At 41.4% G+C, this 17,122-nt stretch overlaps 1 protein-coding gene across 1 annotated transcript; it reads right to left on the bottom strand.

Moving 5' to 3' along the window:
• Nucleotides 1-273: 273 nt before the first annotated feature.
• Nucleotides 274-17,008, bottom strand: vps37ba (VPS37B subunit of ESCRT-I a). Its single transcript, XM_008294633.1, has 4 exons — nucleotides 16,850-17,008; nucleotides 10,874-11,045; nucleotides 5,376-5,458; nucleotides 274-2,941 (listed from the first exon to the last, which is right to left on the bottom strand). The coding sequence occupies exons 1-4, from the start codon at nucleotides 16,952-16,954 to the stop codon at nucleotides 2,450-2,452; spliced, it is 852 nt and encodes a 283-aa protein (XP_008292855.1). The 5' UTR covers nucleotides 16,955-17,008; the 3' UTR covers nucleotides 274-2,449.
• Between the last annotated feature and the right edge of the window lie 114 nt (nucleotides 17,009-17,122).

Here is a 17,122-nt window from a genome sequence, read left to right as displayed (position 1 = left end):
GCAATGCACCTCCCTTTGTACGATGTGCCATTCAAACCACAACCCAGAGCACTGTGAAATCACTTTCAGGTTTATTCCCCACACTACTAGTGATTTTTTTTCATTCATTACCAACCCTGAACACTAGGTGGCTGTCTTGTTTAATTTTCAAAAACATGTTGCTCAAAGCAAAAAATGTATCTTCCTGTGGAAGGTGGAGTGTATAAGACAACTGAAGACATAGACGGAGAAGTCAGATGTGTTCAGTGTGATAATAAACAACCTTAATGAAAATAGATATAAAAAAATTGAGATTTATTGAATGAAAATAGCATTAAATTCCACTGACACATTCATTATAAGTACATACCTACAACATTACACTGAAATTATCACCAACCACATATAAAACCATGAATGCAGAGGAGCAGTTCGAAAATAAAAAGCAGCTCAACAGCTAAAAAATAAAGTTTTAAAGAGGAATCTTTAAACTGAACACAAAGAGCAAAGGCCATGCACAAGAGAATTATCCATTGTTAGTTGTTAGAAATGCTGGTTCATCAAGATGTTTCAGCTTTTTCTGTAGTTTTGCCTGCTGACATGTATGTTTTGTCCATTTCTGTGCCTTGAGGTGAAGTATAATCACAGCGATGACACGAATCATTTCAGAGCCCTGTTATTTTACCCATTTAAAAAAAGACAGCAACAACATCACATGCAAAGTCTGTGAATTCACCCCTGGCAATGGAAGAGAAGCACAAGCACCACTGGGCACAGAGCCTGAGGGTTTCTCTTGTCTCTCTGGCACATGTTATGTATCAGCTTCCTGCTACTGGTAAGGACATGAAGTCTGTCAATCTCACAGTCAGATTTTTTTTTAAACTTCCTAGTGGAACAAAAAATCCGTAGCAGGAGAAGATCAAATGTAGGGCTAGTTTTTATCTCTAGAGTTGGGGCAGGGGATTCTAGCATCTAGAGCTGAGCATAGAGAAACATGGAGTAGTCAGCAGGACGCAATCAACGTCACTTCAAGTGTAGGCACTCGTGGCTCTTCAACAGTGCACAGCGACAGCAGTCGGAAGGGGGACATAAAAACTTTTTTTTTTGTTTTTTTAAATCGCACCAGAAAAAAATGTTCCCTCCCAAAGCCAGTTGGATGTTCCAAGTTCCACTTGAAGACATCTGGCTTGCATGTTTACAAAAGAGTGTTTCAGCTCAAGATCACAAACAGATATGTTGGGAACAATGGTAGATAATCTTAATAAATGTTTCACTTAAGATTAAAAAAAAAAAAGAAAGAAAAAAAAAAAGATTGTAGCAAAAAACGTTAACACAGACTGATGTGGTAAGTCTTTGGTGCTCAGTGTGACAGAAAACTGAACTGAACCATACAGTATGTATGAAATCCAAAGAACTGTTGGCATGACTTCCAACCCCAAACTGAGGGTGTTAAAGACAATGGACATCATAAAGGAGTGTTGCATTACAAGAGGAACCCACAGAAAACAACACACATCTTAAGTGTACTGTATGGCTATACATAAATCCTTCATTTAGGTGCGGCTTTACAGGCCAACTCATCTATTAGAAGCGTTCAGCCACTAATCCTCTCCTTCACCTCCCTTTAGACTTCTGCCCTGAGATGGACCAGTCAACCATCTCGAACCAGGCGGGTCTGGACTTTCTTTAGACACGTGTACATTTTGAAGAAGAGACACACCAATCAAAACCCTCCTTTCCACATGTTAATCAGTCTATTCTGGCTATTATTAACATAACTCCATTAGTACTATATCATAAGAAGATGCTGAAATTTAAATATTTCTATGTACCTTGTGAATTTTTATGTTTTTTAAAAAATCATAGCATAGATGATGCAGTTTTTTCCTGAATATATTCTGGGAAATTATTTTTTCATCAAAACTGCACAGTAAGTAGGGTCTCTCCTTGCTTGCATATATGTTACCAGTAAATTAGTATGCTGCAGATGGAAATGACTAATCAAACCATTTTCTGTATGACTTTAGTGTTCCATAAAAGCCTGAGGAACATGTTTGAAGGGAGGTGAGAAACTGGCTGAGGGCTCTGCTTGGAGACAAAGTGCTGATAAATGACAAGTCCCAGCTCAGCAGCCCACAGACTGACACTTTTTTCACCACAGCCTGTTTCGGGCTCGTCCACCAAAGGGACTCAGGCTAAGTGAGAGTCAAGGCTGATCTCGCCCCGTCTCGATTTATGTATTTATTTTTTGGGAGTGCTGGAGTGAGAGGTAAGCTCAAATCCACAGAGGTTATTGGAGATCTGTTTCAGCTGAACGTGACCAGACCAGCCGGTAAAGGTCTGCCTTCTTGTGTTGTGATTGGTTGTAAACCAAGAAGGCAGACGCCAGAAAAATGTTGCCCTCAGGGGAGTTCCAGTCGTGAAAAGTCCTCGACACACACCGCACTCTCTGAGTTGCAACTTCTTTAATTTACTGCATGATGAAGCCGGGCTGCGGGGCCATACGAGGCGGGGGCCTCTGAGGCAGAGCAGGAGGGTACTGAGAGAGGTAGTGGCTGGGGTAGCCAGAGGAGACGTTGGGGAAGGGTTGCCCGGTTCTTGGAGGAATTGGCGGGTATGGCGATGCAGAATAGAAGACAGGAGGCTGGGGGGCAGCGGTCGGAGCTGGCACTGAATTTAGAAGTGGAGCTGGCTGGGATGGAGGAGGTGGTGGTTTCCTCCTGGGCTGGGGGACAGGGGAGGAGCTGCTGCCGGCTTCAGTGAGGAGTGAGGCTGCTGCTGACATATCCTGAGATCGCGAGGGAGGGACCGACGCCTGGGGAAGCCCCTGACCCTTAAGCACCATCTCCTGCAGCTTTTCGATCTTCACTCGTCTCAAGTGGGCCAGCTTCCTCTTGTTCTGGTAGGCATCAATGAAGCAGTCCAGGGTCATGTCCCCATCCAGGAAAGAGTCAGCCATATTCTGTAGACAGAAGTACAGAGAGGTGGAAAAGCTTTAGAGAGACAATAGAGAAGTCCCCACTGACTGATTCAACACTGAGTGGAGAGCCAACATGAGTCACGAAGATGTAAATAGCAGAGAGAATCGCAAAGAAACAAAGCCGGTCACTCAGAAAAACTGCTGTGGAATTTAACATTCAAAGGATCATTCAACTCATGATCATTTCTGCACTGATTCATTTCATCTACAAAATATCAGAAATCATGACAAGTGCCTCTTATAAGTGGCCAAACTGGTTAAAAAAACAACAACAAAAAACAGTTCATTTCAGCATTAAAGTTAATATTTTATTTATCTAAAGATTTACTCTCCATTAACAATATATGTAAATAACTGTCAAAGCAATTTTACAGCCTGCTAGCTGTGTGATTGAACTAATTCTAAAGTCACATTATTTTAGGGTTCATTTACCAAAAAGCACAAGTTGTGGGCTAAATGCAGTTGTAAGAATGTAACAATATATATACAAGAAGTTTGGCATTTATCAAACTTAGACGTATGCACTTTTATCCAATGCACAATAACAGATCCCATCTATTATACATCTATCCACCACAGACAGGCTGACTTATTTACAAATATGCATTTTACATAGTATGAGACCTAGTAGCTTTGATGTACATGTACTTATTGTGGACAAAAGTAGCAAGAAAGATGGAGGTAAAAATCATCACCGACAGTAGTGTCCCTAACCTGGTAGGACAGATGGTTTGTTGCACAGAACCGCCTGAAAGGCATCCTTGGAAGCTATGTAAAGGGCAGGCACAAAATACTTGGCAGATGATTGGATGAACCATCTGTCTATCATTGTCTATCACGGTCTAACTCACAGCTAAAACACACTCGTAGCTGCCAGTAGTTCCTCACTGGGTGCTGAGTGGTCCAACCAACCGTGAACCAGCCACAAGCGCATTGCTTGTGGCCTGGTGAGTTAGATTATGGTATGATCGTGCAAGAACCCAGCTGCCTCACAAGGTAACAGCGTCCTAGGAGCATGTGGGTAAAGTTCCCAGCAGTTACAAAGGCAATTTATTGTAAATTAGTCTCATTCTGTTTGTAATTGTATTTTGCATTGGGTTGTACTGTATAACTGTTCCACTGTTTCCACACTTCGTTTGTTGTAAAATACTTCTTACGTACAAGTGTGGTTATAACACCAAGTGTGTTGTGTGCAATGTCTCCCTTGCGTATGGTGAACACAGTATGGTTGAAATGCTGTTATAAACACAGTATAATGCCAAACATCTGCACTAATGTCCTTTAGCCAAGAACCATTATAAAACACAGTTTTTATTTCATCTCACTGAACCAAACTGCTTTGACACTTGAAGAAGTGGTTCATTTAATGATGAATAGAACAAGAGACACATCGTGGTGAAGTAAAAATCTGATATTCAAATAGGGCTGCAAGGTGTCTCGGTGCTTAGTACCATTGCCTCGCAGCTCGAAGATCCCCGGTTTGTGTCCCACTTAGGACGCCCGGGATCTTTCTACGTGGGTTCTCTCTGGGTTCTCCGGCTTCCTCCCACAGTCCAAAAACATGTTGAGGTGAATTGGTGATTCTAAATTGTCCGTAGGTGTGAATGTGAGTGTGCTTGGTTGTCTGTCTCTAAGTGTAGCCCTGTGATAGACTGGTGACCTGTCCAGGGTGTCCCTGCTTTCGCCTTGAGTCGGCTGGGATAGACTACAGCCCCCCACGATGCGGTGTACAGACAATGGATAGATTACACTTTGGCCACTTTATTAGTTACACAATTCAATACAACAGCTACAGAAACATTCTCAGTGATGTAGAACATCACAAAACCAAATTAAATGGAGGCATTCAGGGTACATTTTCCCTCTGAAAGGTATATTACTGTTGTTTTTTTTTTGTTTTTTTTTTCAAATAAAACCAAACCTAAACCCAAATCTTTGTTACGTTCCAAATCTATTATTTACGTTTAGATGGTATATAGTTTTGTAAGTGTTTTGTACATGTCTCTACAATTTACAAACTGGTTTATGGTTGATGATACCCATCTACCATTACGAGTTTATCTGCATTTTGTTTTCACGGGCAAAGCACACACACCACTCCTACCAATCAACCATATATTCTAGAGTATTTGATGACAGTGTTTAAAATAGTTATGCCAGAATTCAAATTCAAAAGAAGCTAAGTTCTCTAATGGTAAAATACAGTCTTATGTGCATTTGTGAATTTTCAACCTAATAGTTTGTTTGATAGATAAAAACACTGCGTAGATAGGTAGCTACTGTAGCGATCAACTGTATCCTGGGCTTTAGATTTGAATAATGAAGCCTCTGAGAAGAGCAACAGGAAGGGCAGGTATATGTACTACTGACTGGGGACACATGAAGTCATCCTTGAAGAGAGCTGCAGAATGCTTACCTCTGTCTCCTCTTCTATTTTGGCTCCCTCTGCCTGCAGTAGGGCCAGCAAAATGTCCAGGGAAGTGTTTCCTGACTTGTGGTCTGTAAAATAACAAGACAGAGGAACAACACAAATGTTATTATTCTGCTGGAACTGACGTGAGAGAAGAAACGTTCAGTGTTGTTAGCAGTCAGACTTAATAGTGTTTGACAACAAGATTGGTAGCACAGAAGAAGTGTGTACTCAGTATTTAATGTGTAGTCAAAGTGCATAAGCAGAGGCACCATGCATCGTCTCACACACATATTAAACAGCTCAGTATACAACTGCCCATAATCCTCTTGTCGCTATTCCATTTTTTGACAAAACTGAATTAAATCCATAACTGCAGATGCCCTAGTATGTTGCTAAACTGATCTATTTATTGTAAGAACTTCACTGTGATAACACACAGGCACACTAAACATCATATCACAGCTTTCACTGTAGTTTCTCTGACAAACATCCCCTTACTGTGAAACACAGTATTTTTAGGATCAAGTCAGTACAATTGATCACCTTGTTTACACAATCCTTTTAACATATTTAAGTCACAAGATTCTTTTGTAGTATTTACACTTTGCTCAAAGCAACAGAGGCTGTGTGATCTATGCCCAAAATAACCAAGCAGCATGAATACGTTTGTAATAACTGATTTTTATCAAGCCCTTCAGACAAAGCTGAGGGAGGACATGTGAATTCTGGTCCTGAGACTGGCACATCCAAGTAGCCATAGCGCCTCTCTGTTTGCTGTGAACTTGCAAAGCCCAACAGAGTCGAATGAAACAGCCTTGATGTCTCTAAGGAGGAACACAGTTTTGTTTGTGTTCCCAAGTAGGGCTGAAAGTCAACACCAGCTGGAGCCGGGACTGCACACACATGAAGGCACTCTGATAATGAGACCAATGACACAGCACTACTTACTGATCTCCAATATAGCTTTGTAAACTTACCAACGCTCTACCAAGCCGAGCACAATATAGCAGATCTCTAATTACATGCGAGACTCCAGTTTAACCTGATAGGCTATTCTGGCCTTTCTGACATGGCAACCAAGCGAACAAAGATTTAGATGAGTCATTTATGCACTGGACTTACAAAATAGGCCAGCCCAGATTTTTACAATTTATTCTAATTGGACAAAAAAAAGACGCACCTGAGACTCTGGGGAAGGTCAGCTTCATTTGCATTTGTGACCGTATCGCCAATGGGAATTACAGTAGGCAGTTCATTTCATGTGAGCCTTTATTAAGACCCTCTACAGGGAGTTATGTTGCAGCGTATATTTAAAAAGAATAACAAAACACGACACCATCCATTTCCAGAGTAAATGAAAGAATGAATATAAACATACCACATCCATACATTTACATGCTTAATACTTCTGAACTCTGGTTTCAAACTTAGATGTTGGAAAAATAATTCACAACTTAAAAAAGTTCCTACAAAGTGAGTGTACAAGGAACAAATAATTATTGTTAGAGATTACTTTAATCTTTGGCCATCTATAGTGTGAGCCCAAAGGTAGGCCTAGCCAACAACTGAGATCCAAACTTATGCAGAATAGTGAAGATAGATAGATCAATAGATTGATAGATAGATAAAACTTTATTGATCCCTTTGGTAGAACCTCAGTGATTACTGTCTGAGCGCACTACTTGAGGTCAATTTAAAACACTTGTCAAATAAATGAGAGAAATATTATCTTGAGCTAATTTAACTAAAATAACTATTTAAATTCACACAAGAAACAAGATTTCACATTTCCACCATCATATAATGTTTTTCTGTCAAAAAAGGTGTCAGGTGTTCCCCTATCACAGCTTTCACGTGAATTTCTCTAACCCATACTATTCTTTACGAACTTTTTCCCCTGTTAAAAAGGGGTTGAAAAGAGTAGCTAAGTGAAGGTGACTAAGTGTATGCAAAGCAAAAGAAAACATGCAAGAGAGAAAAACAAGGTCAGGTGTTGACAAAAGGTATGTCTGAGCCACCTTCTCCTCCACCCTCCTCAGTATGATCCAGAGTTCCCTGCAGCAAAACTCGAGGCATTTCCCAGCTGTCTGAGGTGCTTCCTCTCACACAATAGCAAAGAGCTATACATCGACCGAGTAATCCGAGACCACAGTTAAAGTTTAACACGGCTTTATCGTGCTGGTTATGAGTTCCGGATGTAGAGGATTTGGCTCACCAGCTGGGAAAAATGGAAATGGGGGAACTTAAAGGCAACCTGTTTTTATCAGACAAAAGCTTGAGAATAAAAAACAAAAAACGAAAATGAAGGAAAAGACAAGTGGAAACTGTGAGAGATAGTGGAGGCATTTTCAGACACACCTTGTACACGGCCTTGGCAACGACACGTTAGAGTGGAAGAGTAAGGTCCCTTTCCTATGATGTAATATTGGTGAGCGATGCCAGAAAGTAAATACATAACTGAAACTTTAACTGCTGAACTTGTTAAAACTGACATGCATCAGTACATCATGTCTGTCTTGGAAGTTTAAAACACTAGCTGCATATCTGAATTTTCTAGCCACTTGATATGAAGCTTGCAGAAATGGCTGGCACAGTGACACTCAGCTTGTCAGAGTTTACAAGAACAAGATCAGTGAAGACACACAAGATGACATATACAGCAGCAGCAGCAGTAGTCTAGTCACTTCTCACCAGCATGCAAATAATAAAATAAATGATGACATGAACTTGTAGTAATACTGTGTACTATATACTATATACTTGTGTACTAAAAATAAGGAACTAAAACAGTTTTAAGGGATTCCAGAGCAACATTTCTGTTAAATTGTCCAATTTACTGGTAACTTCACTTTTGCCTTTGAATTCTTGGTGCTGGACTCAAAAACTGGAACCGGTCTGCCAAATTTCACTGACGCAGTTTAAAGTGGGTAGAAAAAAAACTTTCAAAGAGGGACTTCATGCTTAACACAAAGCGTTTTTCCAGGGTGAACTCCCATCCCTTACTGTCTCTCTTCCATAACAAGGCGGACTCTCAGCCATATCAGCAGCGCTTCTTCCACACAAAGCTGTGATTCTCTGGCTGAGCAGAGAGCCTGCTGAGCACAACACATAGTCTGGGCCTTCGAGATCATGAGACGGCCATTTAGTATATGAATCCACGTCGACCTCGGCCGGGAGTATTTGAGGGAGGGGGTTGTTTTTGGCCTGCCTCGCTGCCTTTCTCTCGCTCTCACACCCCTCCAACTTCCCTGCCTGCCAGTCCCATCATCACTACTCCCTCCCACCCACTGTGTCCGTTTTGCACCAGCTTGCCTGGCAGCACAATGGTCTACTGAAGGCTGCCGTCCTCAGAGGCAGTGGACGGTGGTGGGGAAAAGGGAGGAGGGGGGAGGACTGCCCTGCTATTTGGCCTCCAGAGCCTACTGGACAGTGAAGTTTAATGCAGAGGCCACACATTTCCTGGAGAAAAGAACGAGTGTGGTGGTGCTGGTGTTGTATGGAAACGACAACACGGAAAGCGACTGTACGCTCAGGCTTTCATCTAGGTCAAATGGCTAGGTTTCTCTCAGCTCTGAGCATTGCCGTCCTTCCCCAGCTGCTCTACAGTAAATCCACAACGAGGCCGGCTAGTGCATGGAAGGCGGGGGGGCGGGGGGACACTGGGTAACCTACATTTGACAAAAGCCATTGCTTGCTGACAACAAACAAAACCACGCTGCATGAATTGACTCCTGTATGAGTAACGCTGTCCACCGAGACAAGAGCTGGGAGTGTGTGAAGGCTGTTTCACAGGGCAAAGACTGTGACTATGCCCTTAAAACCTAAAGTGAGACGACAACAAGAAATACATGTCTCAACAGATTACAACTGAGATTTAGCAGAACCTTATTTTGCTACATCATCTTGCAGTGACTTTGACAACCTTCCAAAGCTTTCAGAGTGTTCGTGCCTCGCAGGGAAGGAGCCAAAGTCAAACTTTTATCAGCAGAGAAGCGAATAGTTGCCATGCTATTTTGAGCGAGCTGCTTGGCAACCACTGCGTCAACAAGGTCACAAATGTCGTCACTCCGTCTTCCTAACACACTAGGAAGTGCTGTGAAGGTGTGTCAATGAGGGACAGAACACCTCCCTTATGTCTTTTAAGATCCCACAGAGAAAATCCAAATCAGATCTGGAACTTGCTCAACCCCAACAGTTACAGGCGCAGTAACGTAACAAACAGGGCTTCTGGTAAAATGGTTGCTCCAGCCGTCGATGGGAACTGAGGGAACTGGTCGAACCGGTCTCTTCAGCATGTGTTCACGCAGAACAAATACACAATGATGACAAAAGCTTGACATGACGCCTCAGCTCCCTGTGATTATAGCTGGCATAACGAACAGGTTCACTCTTCAACTGCAACCACCTCAAGTCTCTGTTTTGTCCATGTGATCATACTGCATGCTTGAATGTAGAGTTGAAATGTGCTGACTAAACTTAGTTGAAAATGGTTGTTACATACAAAAACTAAAACCTTAGACTACTTGGTTATACTTTTATTTAAACAGATCTACCAAAATGTCTTGCTTCTCCTGGTCATACATCACAGTAAACTCAATAGAAATACAACAACTGGATACTTGTTATTGTCTAACTTGCCTCAATTGGGCAGTGACATTGTAGACTCAATGAAATGTCTTGAAATGAGCTTGTTTGCCCGACTAAAAGGAAAACACGGGAGCTTGTCACAAACAAAAAATCACTACAGCTTTAATGAAAAGCTCTGGGTTTTGGACTTTTTGGATACAGTGATGCGCGTTTTCTAGCATTAGGTGTTTTTTATAGACCAACAAATGAATGGTCAGTTCTGAAAATATTCAACAAATTAATCAATAATAAAAAATGCTTGTTCGTCCCATTTCAGCGATACGAGGCTTAGCATGGGTATTAGATAAATGGGTCATCCAGCCGGCCAAGCAGATCAAAACTCTCAGGGTGTCCTAGGAGACAAGTGGTTAAGACACATAGAATGTAAAGCCCCTGTATCAATCACAGGCCTCTCTTTCTCTGTCCATGTTTCCAATTTGAAACTCAGCTGTTAGTATCAAAGACTTCACCCAGTTCGATTGATTTTTTATTACACACAGAAAAGGTAATGTCATTTAGAAATGACTTGCCTTGACTGATATGTAGTGAACATCGTCAGTTATATACATGTACTTTGTGGGTTAGCATATTAATATCTGGGATAAACAGCAAGTGTTTTGGTAAAGCTGTTTACATCCCAATATATTAAAATCCCAAAAGATGAAAGCGCATGGTTGTGACTGCTAATGTGCCCCGTGTATCATGCATGTTTGAAGCTCTCCATCTATTTGTTCAAGTATCAGTTCACAATGACTTCAAGGATAAGAGAGTGTTCAAATTTCGTAAGGGTTGGGTGACATTAAAAATTCAAGACCTCGTGATCAATAAAAAATGTTTGTCAGTGTCTTGTGATAGTGACCACACGGCTGCTGTACCTAGAGTGGACTTGCGAAGCTGATAGGACTCGAAGCTCTCCTGAAGGCAGCTGTAGCGCTTGGTGAGCTGCTCCTTCTTGTGCTCCAGTCTGGGCTGCAGGGCGAGGTTTTCCTCCGCCAGGGTTCGATTATTAACCAGCGTCCTCTCTTTGCTCTGCTGGACGCCCTGCATCTACAAAAGAAAAACAAAACAAAACATGTCAGTAATTACATCACCTTTGTCAGGACTGAAAATCTTAAGAAACAACACTCTCTTATTTACTGAACTCTGCTACAGCTTATACTGACTGACTGCTGAGCAGCAACTAGGAAACAAAAATAATTTAAAAAAATAAATAAATAAACGTTTTGCAGGGATTATTAACAATGAATCATCACTCTTAAACTGCCAATTTTCATACAACTCCCACAAACCGCTTCACATATTATGAAAGACAAATCCTGACCATAAATGTGTCATACAACTGTTGAAAATCTGCACTTCTTCTTCACAACAAGAAAACTTCCAAGTCCAGTCAGGATCTTCATGACAACAGCAGTAAAATGAAAATCTTGGTGTCACAACTGGAAAAAAAATCAACCCAAAACTTAATGAAATGCTTTTATTTATTGATGTTTTTCAGTTGTTTATTTCAAAATTGACCACATTCACCTTTCAGTGTATACAAACCATTACTTGTGAATACTGGCTGTGATAATGATTCTGGTCGATAACTGGTCAACCCCTACTAATTAAAACCAAGCTGTAATGGCTGCTATTTGAGCAAACAATAAACCCTTTTGAGTCGTCACAACAGGAAAACCACAGGTGGATCTCGCAATGTTCATAACAGCTGCATTCCATTCGGGGGCGATAGTACCTGATCCCTGCTGCTCTGCATGCTGCCTCACTCTGCGGTGAGCCTTCAGTATATCTAAATTGCAGACACTTGGAGTTATCGCTGTTTTGTATCATCACCAGTGTAAATTCCACACTCAAAAATGATGACTGAGCATTTTTCAGATTAGTGGTATCGCGTTTTCCAATTCCCAATGTAATAAATGTATTTAAAATAACACCACTTTGGCTCTAATGTAGCCATCTCTCTGTCTGTCGTTACCACTGTGTGATTTCGAGCAGCGTCCCAGCCAAGGCGCTGTCTGACTGGTTACGTGTCGTGAGTAACCGCTGATCAACAATTAAAAATAAAGGCTGAAAGGTTGTCTTTTAATAAACACATGTGAAGCATACGGTAACGTAGCCTTCCAAGAAACCAAACAAGGAGACAAAGAGAAGCCAGAATTTGTGAATATGTAGCATTTTCACTACTTTTGTGTGAAAAATGACTAATTGACAAACAATTTCAGTTCTAGATACAACTGATACAGCTAATATAAAAGGGTTTCAGTAATTAACAAATTGTCTTCAGCACTTACCAAAGAACCTAATTTTGTCTGTGTAATTGGCTAGATTAGCATTGGGGCCAATCATCCTGAAATAACACAGTGACAAGCTGGAATGGTTTATAGCCATTTGCTATGCTGATAAAGTGAGAACACAGCACTAGACCTGCGCTCTTCCTCTTTTCACAAGTCACAGTGTATACAATGGACAAAGTCTACTGCTGACTACCAACCACTTGTTTACGTCAGTAGTCTGACATTTCACACTCGGCTGGTTGCCCATACAATGATGATCTGTGCTTTATTATCAGGAAGCACTTACATATGACTGTATATGTGAAGTGGAAGACAATCATCAACACAATACTTCCACTGGACATGCTGGCCGGAGAACCAAAACAGTGAACTATAAAGAGGATAAAAGTGGATACAAAAAAAGAATGGGATACTCAAGTCATTTTTAAATATACCCCTGCCTATATCCACTTTCCACTGAGTCATATGACTCAATGCTAAAATCATAAATGTTCCTCAGAGGGATACTTCAGCAAAGTTAGCATTGAATGTACATGAAGTTGTATGGGTCATGCTGCAGAACTGCTGGATCCTACATCCCAACTCAATTGCACCTTTCATCCCCAAAGACCACTTCTTTCAAACCCCACAACCCCAGTTGGTAATTCTATTAAAAGTCTGGAATGACCTGACAGATATTTTTATGGCTATTTTTACAAAAGTTGGAAACTTTTTTGCAGAGCTGTTTTTAAAGGATGCGTAGTAGTCCTTGAAAGTAAACTGAACGTTGTTTAAAAAATGTGCAAGTTTAAACTAGAACGATGAATACAAGTGGGAAAAGCAACATGCTACTGTGTGACCAGTGGAGGATTAAATAAAGAAAAACTCTCCTGCTACCCCTCAAATGAGTCATTTCACACAGCCAGCCAACATGTTGTACGTGCAAACATAACCAGGACTGGGTGAGAAGGTGCAGGGAAGCTCTAAAAATACACTGTAGCATAAGTCAGGATTATGGAATAATTTCTACAAGTGTAGAAGGTAGATAGAGTGAATAAGGAACCACAGCCTGTCATGCAAAAGCAAAATGTGTCTATTACCACGACACTTAGCACCATCACATCCTGAGGTGAGCAGTCTCCCTTTTCCAAGAGCAGATCTGTCCATTCATCGTGGTCATGCTGAAGAAACAGACCTTTAAATAGCATCTGTAACTGCAGGCCTGTTCTGTCAAACCAAACACATAATTGTTTGCTGGAGGAAACACTCTGCATCCCTCCCATCTCTCCATAAAGCCTGATATAATCACAGGAAATGTAGGCTAAGAGCTTGCCTGGATGAACCGCAGACCTGATCTTGGAGCTATCAACCCACAATTAGATACAGGTCTCTGTAACACAACACTCACAATAAAAGGGGAATTGCTCTTTGCATTAGCGATTCTTGTGCTCAAACGGCAGTTCCGTTTCCTTCTTTTCTTTCTTTCGCGTAACCACAATCACAGCCACATAAAACTGCTTTAGCAGAATCAGATTCGCTGCACAAGTGAGAAATAGAATCGTAGTCTAAAACCTCATTCGAGCTGAAGCACTCAAAATGTGGACAGGCGGGGCTGTCTGGAGTCCCCACTCTTGTTCAACACAACCCCAATTCCAAATATGTACTGGCTCTAGACCGATATCAGCCAATATCAGTGTAAAGTGTCCTTCAAAAGTATAGCACGACACTGAAACGACACTGTACTGTTTATGCTCTTTTTGGTCATGTATAATTAAATATGCTACTTGCAGAGAGATAGCATGAAATAAAGCTACTACTACTTTTGTCTTACTGCTGTGTTTCGATCTCAAATTTAAATGTCTAGAGTTGCAAATACCTCCACTTTACTGTTACCTCAGCTTCAGAGGCTGCTGCTAACATCCGCCATTAAGCAACATGTAACTGCAGTAATTGCTCACAATTAGAGGTGCAACTAACAATTATTTTCAGTCTTGATTAAATTACTGAATATTTTCTTGATTAATCACTTAAATATTTTGTTTATTAAGAATCAGAAAATGTGACAAATGTTGATCAGCGCTTCTTAAAACCCAAGACGGCGTCCTCGAGTGTCTTGTTTTGTTCAAAACCCAAATAGTTTACTGTCACAGTAGGAGAAAGGAAAACTAAAATTATACAATTTAAGAAGTTGAAATTTTGATTTTACAGTGCCAAGTCTCAGGTAGGGTTATAATTGGTATCAGTAGGTGGCTTTCCACTACAGAAACTTGGAGCAGGCTCAAGGTAAGGTGGACGTTTGCAGGAACAGCCACAGCCATTCTCTTCTTTCTGTTTTAATTTCAATGTAATGGAAAAGGGCCTATTAGTAAAGCATGTACAATTTGTGGAACCCAAGCTACTAAACAGGCCTTGAGCAATACACTCCCTGGATTAGTCGTAAAAAGATAAGAAGTCATCGTAATCTTAACTTACTGTACAGTGTACAGTATTACAGAAAGCTTAAATGAGATGAAACATCAGACATTCGAAAATTGGGTCATGTTGCTCAGTGGATAAAGCCGTACAGTTTTAAATGTATGTCTTGCACTCACGGCTCATATCCAACATGTGTTAAAAAAAAACATCCTACTATACTGTACATGCAGGTTTCAATAAATGTCGAGCAGAACGTTAGTGGCACAGAGTATCTACATATACAACATGTCTAAAGCATTTGAAAAAACATGGTGCATTGAATCTAAACAAATTCACAACACCACTATTTGCATTATTCAAAAGACACTACATGTGCAGCAGTCACTGTGTGTTCTGCAAAACAAGAAGATTATGACCCCCAGCAAAGCATGTGTCTACATCTGAGACAAGGGTTTGTGTCTGCACACTACAGCTGTATACTCAGTACTTCTCAGCACTCTTAGGTTTCACTCAATGCCTTCTGACACCCACTGCCTTTGTTCCCATCCAGTGTACTGTAAAGAAAGAATTTCCCAGACAGTTCCACCTTTGGCTCAGGCATGTCTTTACTTGGCTGATTCGCTTCCATCTCTCCTATTATCTTATGACTAACTCGAGTCAACAACTGCAGTGTCATTGCAGGGAACAAGTCCCTCCCTCTCTTTAACCTATAGGATGGGGAAATTGAAACCAAACAGACAGGGTGTGGATCAAAAACAGAAGTGACACCACAAAAGTCAGACTCTAAATGGCTAATAATAAACGCTATTCTTCAGGTGCACTTCTGCTGACATACAGTAGCTCATACTGGAGTTTCTCATGTCTGTGAATGGAGGCTTTTCATGATGTTTGAGGCAGCTCGCTCTTACGCAAAATGAGCCTAAATTAGACTGCCGGAGGGAAAGCCACAGTACCATGACAACAGGCGAGAAAATTCCTGTGTCCTGACAATGTGTGTTTAATGTTCGTATGTACTGATCAGGTGCAAAGTGTAGGGTAAGAGAAAGAAAAGTGTATCCTCAACATTTTCACTCCAGTTGGGAAAAAAAAGTAAAAACCACGGTGGGAAAATTGTTCCAACAGCAGGGATCTGGTGGGGCTGATTCAGCAGGAGGACATCAGGGCAGATTAAAGCCAACACTGACTGTTTTGGAAGGAGCAGCGGCAGCAAGGGGAAATAATCAGAGGCACAAATCCTGTATAAAATGCTAATCTGTTAGCCTTCCCTCTTGATATGCCAAATATCTGTCTGTGGCAAAACCTTTCGAGGGACTGTGGCTGGTGATATCGCTCCGTGTATGGAAAAAGTGAGGCTTATCAGGTGCTTATCATGACAAGGGCAGACTTATGATCATGTGAAAAGCAGGTACACATTAATTGGTAATTGCTGAGTCCTTGTATTACTGGAATGAGGCCACATATGAGCTATAAATGTCTCACTCTGGAAGTGTGAATTCGTGTTACTTTGGTCCCACTTTACTCACATACATGTAGCACAGGGAATCTATATATTTATATTTCATATGTAAAATCTGATTTGTTACAAAGCCGTACTTGTGGTTCTGAACTGGTGAACCTATTGTATTAATGATAAGTGCTGTTTTTCTGGTGTCTGTCAACCTGTGATAAGAAGCCTTAAATTGGAGTATTTGTGAGAGGACTTTGGCATGACAACCTATCCCCAACAGCGAGTCGAAGCTAGGCCACTGCATAAATCCTATGTTTCTAAGGAAAATGAGTCAACAATAGTGCAACAACAACAACCTATTGTTGTTCATACATGTTACTTAACACGTAAGAGCCGCTGTTGTTTCGGGAAGTGGAGCCTTATGGACAAACAGTCGCCAACTAGGAATCCTCGGCTGGTAAAACTTAGACAATGCTCGCCCTGCTCCGTCCCAAGGTTAACGATTTATAACCGCATTTTCAGGTTTCGGGACATTCAAGTTCGGCTGACAACACATGTTTATGATTAAATCCCAACCGTGTTTCGAAGCAAACATTTCCGTAGCTTGAACCGCCCGTGTGTTGGGAAGCACAACAAAGACTCGGGGAGAAAAAACCCACAGTGACCGAGAAAACGGAGCTAACGCCGGAGCACAAAAAGACCAGAGCTCAACGTACCTCGTCCATCTCCTGCACCATCTTTGTCAGCTTTTCGTCGTCCTCCAGAATTTCGTTGAGCTGAGTCATCGTGTAAGCGCCGAACTTGTCGTTGAAACTGGACATTTTGGCTGTGGCTGTGTTTTTCCTCGCTGTGCTCCCTCAGACTGTGACAGCTGACTGAGCCTCCGAACAGGAAGCCCGGTGGAAACAGGCCCATTGCTGCCTTCACGGACCGTCGGAAACACCACAACCACCGCTAAACCGCACATCATGGAGGAACCTTGGTTTCCC

Source organism: Stegastes partitus, unplaced genomic scaffold (genome assembly GCF_000690725.1).
Source record: "Stegastes partitus isolate 25-593 unplaced genomic scaffold, Stegastes_partitus-1.0.2 Scaffold981, whole genome shotgun sequence".
NCBI lineage: Eukaryota > Metazoa > Chordata > Actinopteri > Pomacentridae > Stegastes > Stegastes partitus.
Note: the sequence above shows the minus strand (reverse complement) of the source record. Positions and strands in the feature narration are given on the sequence as shown.

Bases quoted from the DNA above. Each gene is read 5' to 3' on its own strand.
- vps37ba (XM_008294633.1), bottom strand. From the start codon at position 16,954: ATGTCCAGTTTCAACGACAAGTTCGGCGCTTACACGATGACTCAGCTC. The intron at 5,459-10,873 runs GTACAGCAGCCG...GTTATTTTACAG, and splicing joins GCTTCGCAAGTCCACTCTAG to ACCACAAGTCAGGAAACACT. The intron at 2,942-5,375 runs GTAAGCATTCTG...TTCTGTCTACAG, and splicing joins AAATAGAAGAGGAGACAGAG to AATATGGCTGACTCTTTCCT.